Raw genomic sequence first — 11,711 nt, 5'->3', positions numbered from 1 at the left:
CCTTAACAAGATTCTAGTACCTCATCAATACGAAAAACGAGTAGAGTTTATTCACCCCCCCTCTAAACTCAACTTCGATCCTCAACACCGGGAGTGTGGGATGTCGTCTTAACATCCTCCCAGGATTTATAACAAGTTTATGAAAAATTTATTTTTATTATTTCTAATAATAACATTATATTGTATATTAAATAAATACACAATAAATAAATAACAGTAAAATAAATATTATTACTTTTGTTACCTTTTTCTTCTGTTTGGAGCTTGGAAAAGTATGTAGGACTTTTAGAGTTTCGTGCTGATAACGTGTTGTGAAAAAGTAAAAATTTATGGTAAAAAATAAAAATCTCAAACTCTCAAAATTTAACAAACTACACACTTTATAATATTTTTCTCTCTACTCAATTGTGATTTTCTTCACAAATGAGAGATCTATTTATAGAAAATCTTTAAAAATAATCCAAAAATAAAATACATCATTACCTACATCATCACACACTAATTTTCAATATTTACAACTCTTATTTTCAACATTCAAATATTCAACATTCAAATATTCAATACACACATTTTAAATATTATTTTTCAACATATATATATATATATATATATATATATATATATATATATATATATTTGCTAATTTTTTATGGGTAATTGAATAGAACTTGTTTGAATAGTCGAGGTGGTGTTTCAACTTTTAGGTGGGGCATATTCTTGTGTGGTTGCCATTTAAGATATATATACAATGAAAGTAGAACTAAAAGGTGGAACATCCGTCGGCTTGGAGTTGGTTTACTTAAATGGCTTACACGTTTTACGTTTTGTATGGAGTATGTGACCTGGATTTGAGTCGATACGAAAATGACTTTATCTACATTAATACATAAACTCATCAAAAAAGGAATATTGGAGTAAACCCAATGCATGGTTGATGCCATAGTGATCATTTTATTTCAGAAATAATTATAGACAATCCAAGGATACATTACTACATGTTTATCGGTAATTATATATTATAAGTTATTTTGGTATGTTCAAATTACTTAGACTTGGGACCATAAACACAACAAATTAATCGATGTTCGTTACTATAAACTACTATCATCAGCACGGGAACATGAAGATGTATCAGACATGCTTCCATGGTCTTTCCACGATATCTACGCATTTTTTGTATCTAAAACAGTATACCAGATGGTCGATGGTCATTCCCGCCGCTTGCATGAACGAGTATACGATAATGGGACCGACCAATCGGAACCCGTGCCTCATCAATTCCTTGCTCATAGTCTCCGCCTTTGGGCTCCTCAGTGGCACGTTTCTTGAATTTCTGAATTTGTTGATAATTGGTTTGTAGTTCACTTGATCCCACAAGTAGCTACTAAATGATCCATATTCCCTAGCAATCTTAAAATAGAGCAAATTCATGTGAATATAGGGGATAACATATTTCTGTCTAAATGTTAATTTTTTTTACATTGTTCAAATTACTTATAACCGCCCTAATTTTCATTGTAACATTTTAAATATTTCGTCGGAGAGCGAATATATGTAAATATTTCAGCCCGAATTACAAAACACATGCTCGATCAAGATGATTTGTTTGCAGACAGCTCTCGTAATGTCATGAGTAGTGATGGTGAGTTGTATGATCCATCGATTAATTGAAGAGATGGTTAACATATATATAAATATATATATATATATATATATATATATATATATATATATATATATATATATATATATTAAGGTTGATCACCTTATAAAAACTGCCAAGGAGGACACCATTTTTTTTTCCAGTTATACCCTTATATGCTACTAATATTACACTTTTGTTTTTTGTTTTTTTTTTTAAATTTCAACACACACTTTATTTTTATTTTTTTATTTCAATCATTCAAATATCAATTTAATCCCTCCATAATTTGTCAATTTTTACTTTAGTCCATCGATAATGATAAAAAAGATTGTACACACGCAACGCGTGTGCAGAGTAACTAGTATATATATATATATATATATATATATATATATATATATATATATATATATATATATATATATATATATAATTTTCAGATGATGGTATTTGCGATTTTAACATAATACAAGGGATTATCTGCAATTACTTAAAATGTTTACCTTATTTATGCATATATATATATATATATATATATATAATTTTCAGATGATGGTATTTGCGATTTTAACATAATACAAGGGATTATCTGCAATTACTTAAAATGTTTACCTTATTTATGCATCTTGCATTTTCCACAATGCACCGAACCCTGCTTTCTGGTAAAGTTAATTCTTTGTTGGAATATATGTCCATCATCTCTTTTTCACCCATTTTGCTCACATTTTGAGCATCAAATCCAAGAAAAGATTCCCTGAATTTAATCAAATCAAATATTCACAAAAAAGTAATTATTAATTGTGAAATAAAATTATATGTTATTTTCATCATTCGGAAAAAAATTGATTATAATATGGGAAAAATTTAATCAAACCTGAGAATTATTCTCCTTTTCAAGATTTCAGTCCAATTAAAATCCATTAGCATTCCACACATTGCGAGCAGCTCGAACAACTGACTGCTTGTTACATTAGAAAAGATTTTCACAGTGATATAATTTAAATAACAAATCAAATATTTATTAGTAAGTCTCTTGTGACGAGTCAACTATGTTCATATTTACAATAATAATTAATATTTTAACATGAAAATTAATTTTTTTCATGAGCCACTAAAATAAGAGATCGTATAACAAAACTGACTTGTGAAATCGTCTCAGAACAGTTTTTGTGAATATTTAATTATGCTAATGATGTATGGTATGACTTACTTATCATCGTAGACTGGAACTCCCCAGCATTCGTCATGGAATTGCACGTAAACTTCATCTGGAATGATTTCACTTAGAATAGCTAATTTAATAAAATTATCATAATTATTGGTTAATCTAGAGTAACATCAAACACACAAACAAACACACACACACACACACACACACACATATATATATATATATATATATATATATATATATATATATATATATATATATGAATGTATGTATTTAAATTTAATACATGCATGCACAACCATCAACATGAATACTTTAATTAATTTATAAATTTATGCTTATTCATATAAAGTTATAAAGAGTCATCAATGATGATGCACTAACATATTCATATAAAGTTATATGCTTATTCATATAGAGTTATATATTTTTATTTTTGGCAATTTAAACTTTTTCACGACGAGGTATTAATATGACATCGATGCAATGTTGACGTGGAATCGACGTGTGTAGTGTCACATCAACATTCTGATGAAATATGACTAAAATTTTCCACCAATTAAAAGATACATGACCAAGAAGATTTAAATTCTCTGATGTACTTGTATTCTTTTTTTATTTATCATCGAGCATTTTTTTCGTAAATACATGTTTTATTTTCTTATATATATATATATATATAATATGCAAAGAATTTAAATATTTTCAGAGGAGACGCTAATTAATTTGAGTAAGTCTTTTGAGAGACGGTCTCACAAATCTTTATTCGTGAGACAGGTCAACCTTATCAATTTTCACAATAAAAAGTAATATTCTTAGCATAAAAAATAATATTTTTCATTGATGACCCAAATAAGAGATCTGTCTCACAAAATACGATCCGTGAAACCGTCTCACACAAATTTTTGACAATTAATTTATCCTTCTAATTAACTTAACACCGTGTAGGTGTAGGTAACAACCATTTAAATGAAGTCCTATATTAAGTGAAATTTGGTTATGGAATCCAACAGAGGAATCTAAGTTATTGGGAAAGATTGCTTGACCTACACTCGTACTCATTTCAAGGGTAAAATTTAAATAGTTTGATATATATTATTTTTTTCATCAATTTTAAATAATCTTTGTTACCTTTACTAGCTTGCTTAATTCAATTATTTTTCAACGTGTAATAATGAAAGATTCCACTTAAAAGCATGCATTATTATTATTATTGAAAAATCTATATTTTAAAAATATATTTGTGTAAGATTGCTGAATTTGTAAAATGCAAATAAGAAAAATTTTACCACTGTTTTTTGTGATCCAATTGCACCTTCTTGTTCCATCCTCACAAGGATCGTGATCATCAGCATGAATCTGCTGCTGCGCAATTTTAGTAAGAGGTACTTCTCTTCTTGCAGCCGCATCAATCAAACGAACCGCGAACGATATTTTCTGTTCGAGTGAGTTCGAAGAATCTGTCAAGGAACAAGAATCCGTCGAATTATGTGACAAAGACAATGATAAAGAAGACAAAGACAGAGGCGAGCAAGTTCTGTGAAGTCCAAATGGATATATCTTCTTGGAGCGCTTCGAAAATATATTTGTATACGACTTCTCTTTTTCTTTCGAAATGTTTTTGACCTTTTCCATATCTTGTTCCCTGATAAATAGTTTGGACATGTTGGAGAAGAAGAAGAATTTAAATTTTCTATGCTTTACATTAGGGTTTTATGATATTAGGAAATTATTTTGGAGTGTAAAGTTTTTAAAATAAAATAAATAAAAAGAAGAAGATTGGTTTCTTGAAAATGGGATGATGTACGTAATTTCTTTATGCGGTGTGGATATATATAAGGTGGGAATTAATTAGTAAATTGAGTTGGTATGGAGAGGTGGGATTTCATTGAACATATATGGATATATAATGGTACTTAATTAGGGTTTAAGCAAAGCCAATGAAAGTATGTTAGACTTGTAAAATAGTTATGGAAAATGATATTTGAATTCCATGCATTATCAAGTGCGGGAAGATTCGCATATCAAGAAAATACTTGTCACACAAGCTTAATGTAGGTTGTGAATGTGTTCGAAGATATAAACGAAAGTATATATATATATATAATTTTGATATGTTGTTCATCAATTGTGCTCACTTATATATCTATCGTTGAGGTGAAATTCATCTATTAGACGTGATGAAGCATATTAAAATCTTATATTCATTGGGTGAATACCACCTCAGTAGTTAGCACATAGGTGAACGATATATCAAAATTGCCAATGAAACTCCATGGAGGATAAGTAGAAAAATGTATATAAAACAACTATTTAAGAGTAGAGCATATATGGCATGCTTACTTCAAAAGAAAGTGTAGAACTTTACATCCAAATTCACTTAATTTCCCAACATCAATTTTCAAGATAAAATTATAGTTCTCTTTTTCCCCCATTAAATAGCTTTAATTTCATTTGAAAATCTATAGTATATTTATAACTCCCATTTGAAAAAGGATATCAAAAATCATAAAATATTATTAAAATAAAAATGTGACGACTATCCATATTCGATATTTTCCGATGGCTTCATCTATGAAAATAGGACTAATTATGCACACTCTTAGTTGAAGTGTGTTTGTCTCAATGAAGTTCAAATGGGTCCGAGTATTAACATAAGCACCACTCATTGGAAATTAATGAGGCAAACACATTGTCTACAAAGGATTAAGATATATCATCTGCCGTTTAATTTTCTAAAATAATTACACGCTTACATATTCGATTTGTCAAATTAATTAAAGATATATGGGAAAATTGTGGTTGGAAATAATAATAATAATCTTGCCAATTTATGAAATATATATAATCTTGGGATGCATTAAATTATAATGGAGGAAATTAAAGATACGTGAAGAATAATCTGTGCAAGAAGTACAAAATGTGGTCAAGATTGTATTTAATTGCTTGCATTATAATTTGATGCAAAAATCATCACTCGATACCAGTGACGAAGTCAGAAATATGGCTCTACCTGAACTAGAATTTTAAATTTTAAAATTTTTATACATTTTAAATTGATCTATACAAAATTTATATATAAATTTTTTTTTAAAAAAAATTGGGCTAGCCCGGGTATCTATCCATGTGGCGACCCGATGCTACAGCCTCTAACAACGAGGTCCATCCACAAAGACAGAACCTCGGTCCGCTACCCTATCCTTGAACCCATCAGGAATCGATCCAAACCCATACACAACTTGTAGGGCCGTGACCTGTTTAACAGCCCAAGAAACTTGACACCACTCCTCTCTAGCCCATTAGCCAAAGCCTTCATTAGTGCGTTCTTACGGATCTTCTGGTTAGATCAAGTATCCAACGAAATAATTTGTGACTTGAACTTTATTGTCTCTTATTCAAACGATATCTTTATTTTAATAATATTTTAAGATTTTATTCAGTTGTGACATTTAATTTATCCGTATGCTAATGCAAGATGCATATATAAAATTTTCGAATATATTATAAGTACCATGAGGTTCACGAGTCTAGTGGATCATGAAATTCATTAGAAAATGTATTGTATATCCTAAATACGTTGCTAGTCGATTAATCAGACTAAAATAAGATAAATGTCGCTCGAGTTTGAGACTAGTATCTGTGATGTAAACGTCTCTTTTCATTAGTAAGTGCATAAAGATATTCATTCATACAAATGAGTGATCAATTGATGGGACATTGAACAACTTTCCCTCAGACTGTCTGAATAGTTATCATTTATCGAGAGAAATATTTTGCGGTTATGGTTGTACATTATTAGTCTTTTCACCTGAGATAACATGAAGGCTCTGTATACTAGCCTGCACTTTGATCCGTTTAGCATCAATTTTGACTAATGAATAAAATTTAAGCTCTTGGGTATTTTGAATAAGAAATCAAACTAGGCCACTTTTGATTAAGGAACCACGAACAACTGTCTCACTTGTTAGACAAGTCACAACCAACTCCTATTTTGAGAAAGAATGTTTCGGCCACCCCCACTAACTCCACCATACAACCGCAGGACCGATTTTGTCTTTTGGTGATTAATTCTCAACATAAATTTTGTTTAGATTTTCAGTGCAATAAAAGCAAGTAATCCAATTTTCAACCATGGACCTGATTAGAAGATTGAATTTCAATAAGAATTCGAAGTCATGAATTTTTTTTTAATCTGGTAGATAAATACATTAATATTAATAAATATTTCTTTTTATAAGATATTACTTTTTGCAAAAAATTAGTAATTTTAACGGACAATTCTGTGAAAAAATTACATTTCTATGTAAAATTATCTTTGAAAATTCTTATGCAATCACCATAAATAATTATTGAATGTATAATTATTTTTAATGATATTTTGTTACACATGCAAAGGGATCCTAATAATTGTGATTTATTCTTTGATTTTGAAACTCTAAAAAACTTTTACACATGATATCAATTGAAGAACATATTAACAAAAAAATATATACTTTAAAAAAAAAGTAATACTTTTACGTTCCATTCATGATCACTTCATAAAATTAGCCATTCATTAATAATAACTAGAGTAGATAAATACCCATAAATTGGACATTTATATAGTTATCACTTATCATCAATCCTTCTCCACCTTAAGTTTTGCTAGTTCTTGCACAAGTCCATCCAAATCTTTGTTAGAACTCCCACCAATCTTAACAGCTCCCACAGCCTTATCTCTCAATGCTCTAATCCTTTCCACCACGTCCCCGCGCATCGACTCGGTAATTTTCCGAGCCAAATCATCCGGGTCAGGCACTGTGTCGCTACCCTTGCACACTCGGACCGCGACCTTTTTATAATCTACCATCAACTTATCGTTCAAATATTGATCCGCCTCCATGGGCCAACACAATATCACCACACCAGATGCTACGGCCTCCAAGGCAGAGTTCCACCCACAATGGCTCAAGAATCGGCCCACAGCACGATGGCGCAATATCGCCGACTGCGGAGCCCAGCCCTTTATCACAAAACCTCGGCCTGCTACCCGATGCTCGAACCCATCATCGGGAACGGACCCAAACCCATCCGCCGCTTGTTCGGTCATGGCCTGTTTAACAGCCCAAACAAACTTTACACCACTCTTCTCCAGCCCACTAGCCAGAGCCTCAATCTGTGCTTTCTTGAGCAACTTTTGACTTCCAAAACACACATACAAAACAGACCCATCCTCGCACTCATCAAGCCATGACAAGACATCATCACTAGCCATTGGGCCACCACCTAAGTTATTGGGCCTACCCAATAAATGCAGTGGCCCAACAGAATAGACCCGTGAATGGCCTACTTTCTCACTCAAATGGTCCAAGAACTCCCCTTCCAAGGCCACCAGAGTGTTGAAGACAAGACCCCAACTCCGAGTATTAGCCATTATTGACTTCTTGACCAACTCATAACTGGGATCGGTGACTTGTAATTCTTTGTAGCGGCGGAACAGTGAAGGGACTTCGTCCCAAGTCAAACTTGGCGAGCCTGGTAAATCTTGAAATGTTACCTCAGACCCAGGTTTGACAGCTTCTAAATGTCCCCAAACATGATCAAAAACCGCAGCTAAAATGGCCCCTGTGCCGTAGAAAGCGATTCTCCGAATATTGAGCTTGCAAGCCAGATCATGCGTCCAACCGAGAAAGAAATCAGATAGAATCGCCACTGGTGGATCAGAGTGAGAGTCAAACCACTGAATTATGGGTTCCTGGAGCTTGCTCAGAGCGCTGATCATCGGTATATTTCCCTGGTTTCCAAGATCCTTGATATTTTCAACACCCCTGAGGGATCAAGGGGCTGTTTGGGAAGGCGAGAATCAGTGTCTGGATCGAGGGATTGTCCGAGAGAAGTGGTGTCAGAATCGGAAGGTTTCCCGGGGTGATTAAAATGGTGATGCTTAGATTTCTTAGGGATAGTTGGTGAGCTAAGTCTAGAAGAGCAAGCATGTGGCCTTGTGCTGGATAGGGAAAAACTAGAACATGAGCTGCCTTCTTCTCCATAATTCTTGCTGCTGTGAGAGAATTAAGATGCTATTGTAATTTTAAATTTCAAGAATAAATGGCTGTAATAAAATGTATTTAGAGTTGATGAAAGCTTAAATTAAAGTATCAAATAAAAACTTGTAAAATACCATCGGGTGTTTGTCAGTGTGCTTGCTTTCCGAGAAACTTTCTTGGAGACCGAGACCGAGAAAGAGGAAGGAGTTAATGTATGAGTCAAATACCATTGGCAATATAAATCTTTTCAAACTATTAAAAATAAAAAATTATGATAAAAAAATAAAAATCTCAAACTCACAAAATATATCAAACTATATATTTTATAAAATTTTCTCTCTACTCAATTGTGTTTTTCTTCACAAATTGATAGATCTATTTACAGAATTTCTTTGAAAATAATCCAAAAATAAATACATCATTACATAAATCATAATACACTAATTTTCAATATTTACAACTCTTATTTTCAACATTCAACTTCTTATTTTCAACATTCAACTTTCTTATTTCAACACTTCCCCTTGTGATGATGATCATGATAAAATGATTGTCTTCATTACGTGTTTTTTTACTGCCTCGTTAAAACCTTACTAGGAAGAACCCATTAGGATAAAGGCATAGTAAGGGAAAAGGAGTATAGTTACGTAAACTCTCCATCATCTGTTAACACGAACGATTCTTCACAAATTTCGTAGATTGTACATCCCAATATTATATCTATGTTTTCTGAATATTGTCGTAGGAAGTGCCTATGTGAAGAGATCTTGATGAGTTTTCACTTGATTGAATGTAACGAATATCAATATATTTATTCTTCTCAAGCTTGGTGAATGCGAAGAACCTAGGGAGAATATGTTTAGTTATGTCGTTTTTTATGTATCATTTTTTTCATTTGAGCAATACATGCAGCATTATCTTCATATAGTGTCACGGGCTTCTTGTCGAATGATAATCCTGCATGAGGTTTGGATATGTTCGGTCATTGATTTTAGCCAAACACATTCACGGCTTACTTCATGTAGTGCAATAATCTCGACGTGATTTGATGAAGTTATTACGAATGTTTGTTTCTGTGAACTCCTAGAAATTGCAGTGCCTCCACGAGTAAATACATATCCAGTTTGAGAATGTGCATTGTGTGGATCAGAGAAATACTCAGGCATCAGCATAACTAATTATGCTTTGATTGCTATCTTTTGAATACAAAAGTCTCAAGTCTATCTTTACTCGTAAATAATGGAATATATGTTTAATTCTGTTCCAGTGTCTTTTTGTTGGATATGAGCTAAATCTTGCCAATAAATTTACAGCAAAAGATATATCAGGTCTTGTACAATTTGCAAGATATATAAGGACACCGATAGCACTTAGATATGGTACTTCTGTACCAAGAATAACTTCATCATCTTCACATGGACGGAATAGATCATTTTCTATGTTTAATGATCTAACAACTATTGGAGTATTAAAGGATTTGATTTATCCATATTAAAATGTTTAAGGACATTTTCTGTATAATTTGACTGTGAACAAATATTCCATATTCTCTGTGTTCAATTTGCAAACCCAGACAATACTTTATTTTTCCAAGGTCATTCATTTCAAATTCTTCTTTCAAGTATGACACAACTTCTTGAACTTCCTTATTCGTTCCAATGATGTTTAAATCATCAACATATACAACAATAATTACGCATCTGGATGTTGTTTTTTTTTTTATTGAAAATGCAAGGGCATATTGAATTGTTTACATATCTCTTTTTCATGAAGTGTTCACTTAGCCGATTATATCACATTTGGCCGGATTGTTTTAACCCATATAATGATATTTGTAATTTCAAATAATAACATTATCTAGGTTTTGAACTTTGTGCTTCAGGCATCTTAAATCCTTCAGGGATTTTCAATATATATATATATTACTATCGAGTGATACGTATAAGTAAGCTGTGACAAAATCCATAAGATGCATTTCTAAATTTTCAGATACCGCCAAACTAATCAAATATCGAAACGTAATTGCATCCATAACAGTAGAATACGTTTTTTCATAATCAATTATAGGCCTTTCAAAAAAACATTGTGCAACAAGTCGAGCTTTATATCTTACTATTTCATTTTTATCATTTCACTTTCGAATAAAGATTCATTTGTACCCAACAAGTTTTACACCTTCAGGTGTAAGGACTATAGACCAAAAAATGTTACGTTTATTTAGTGAATCCAATTCAACCTGGATGACATCTTTCCATTTTATCCAATCCTGTCGATTTTTACATTCACCAAAAGATTTTGGTTCATGATCTTCATTGTCATTTATGATGTCAAATTCCACATTGTAAAAAATATCTCATCAATTTCTTTTATATATTTTCTGTTCCATATTTTTCTAGCATTAATATAATTGATAGAGATTTCACGATTCTCAGCAGTTTGTGGTTCCGACGGAACATTTTCATCATCATGTATTTCTGTCGGAATATCATTCTCTATTTTATGATCATCGTGTTTCTCTATACTTTTTCATTTTCGAGGATTTTTATCCTTGAAACCGATTGGCCTTCCACGCTTCAAAGTTTAATGACATCATGAGTGTCTTCAATTTGTTTATTTGGAATTTCAATTCGAGCAGGGGTATTTACAGCATGTATATATGATTTAGTTACCCCTTTTGTGTCTGCAAATGCATATGGTATTTAAGTTGCTATTCTTTGCAAGTACACAATTTGTTGTACATCTTTTTTACGTTGTTTAGTTCTTGGATCAAGATGTAATAATGATGATGTATACCATGTAATATTCTTTTCGATATTTTTCTTTTCTACCCCTAACATTGGGGAGATTTCCTCATTAAAATGACAATCAGCAA

The 11,711-nt window shown here is 31.8% G+C and overlaps 2 protein-coding genes across 2 annotated transcripts; both read right to left on the bottom strand.

The window, feature by feature from the left end:
- Window positions 1-920: 920 nt before the first annotated feature.
- Window positions 921-4,848, bottom strand: LOC140807316 (uncharacterized). Its single transcript, XM_073164116.1, has 5 exons — window positions 4,106-4,848; window positions 2,856-2,913; window positions 2,520-2,603; window positions 2,258-2,399; window positions 921-1,410 (listed from the first exon to the last, which is right to left on the bottom strand). The coding sequence occupies exons 1-5, from the start codon at window positions 4,479-4,481 to the stop codon at window positions 1,132-1,134; spliced, it is 939 nt and encodes a 312-aa protein (XP_073020217.1). The 5' UTR covers window positions 4,482-4,848; the 3' UTR covers window positions 921-1,131.
- Window positions 4,849-7,347: 2,499 nt separating this feature from the next.
- LOC140807966 (flavonol 3-O-glucosyltransferase UGT89B1-like) lies at window positions 7,348-9,037 on the bottom strand. Its single transcript, XM_073164943.1, is given in 3 exon segments — window positions 7,348-8,622; window positions 8,624-8,850; window positions 8,974-9,037. Coding segments are annotated over 2 exon segments (1,407 nt in total). The 5' UTR covers window positions 8,843-8,850; window positions 8,974-9,037; the 3' UTR covers window positions 7,348-7,434.
- Between the last annotated feature and the right edge of the window lie 2,674 nt (window positions 9,038-11,711).

Source organism: Primulina eburnea, chromosome 12, assembly GCF_022965805.1.
Source record: "Primulina eburnea isolate SZY01 chromosome 12, ASM2296580v1, whole genome shotgun sequence".
NCBI lineage: Eukaryota > Viridiplantae > Streptophyta > Magnoliopsida > Lamiales > Gesneriaceae > Primulina > Primulina eburnea.
Note: the sequence above shows the minus strand (reverse complement) of the source record. Positions and strands in the feature narration are given on the sequence as shown.

Bases quoted from the DNA above. Each gene is read 5' to 3' on its own strand.
- LOC140807316 (XM_073164116.1), bottom strand. From the start codon at position 4,481: ATGTCCAAACTATTTATCAGGGAACAAGATATGGAAAAGGTCAAAAAC. The intron at 2,604-2,855 runs GTAAGTCATACC...TGTAACAAGCAG, and splicing joins GTTCCAGTCTACGATGATAA to TCAGTTGTTCGAGCTGCTCG. The intron at 2,400-2,519 runs GTTTGATTAAAT...GATTAAATTCAG, and splicing joins AAAAGGAGAATAATTCTCAG to GGAATCTTTTCTTGGATTTG.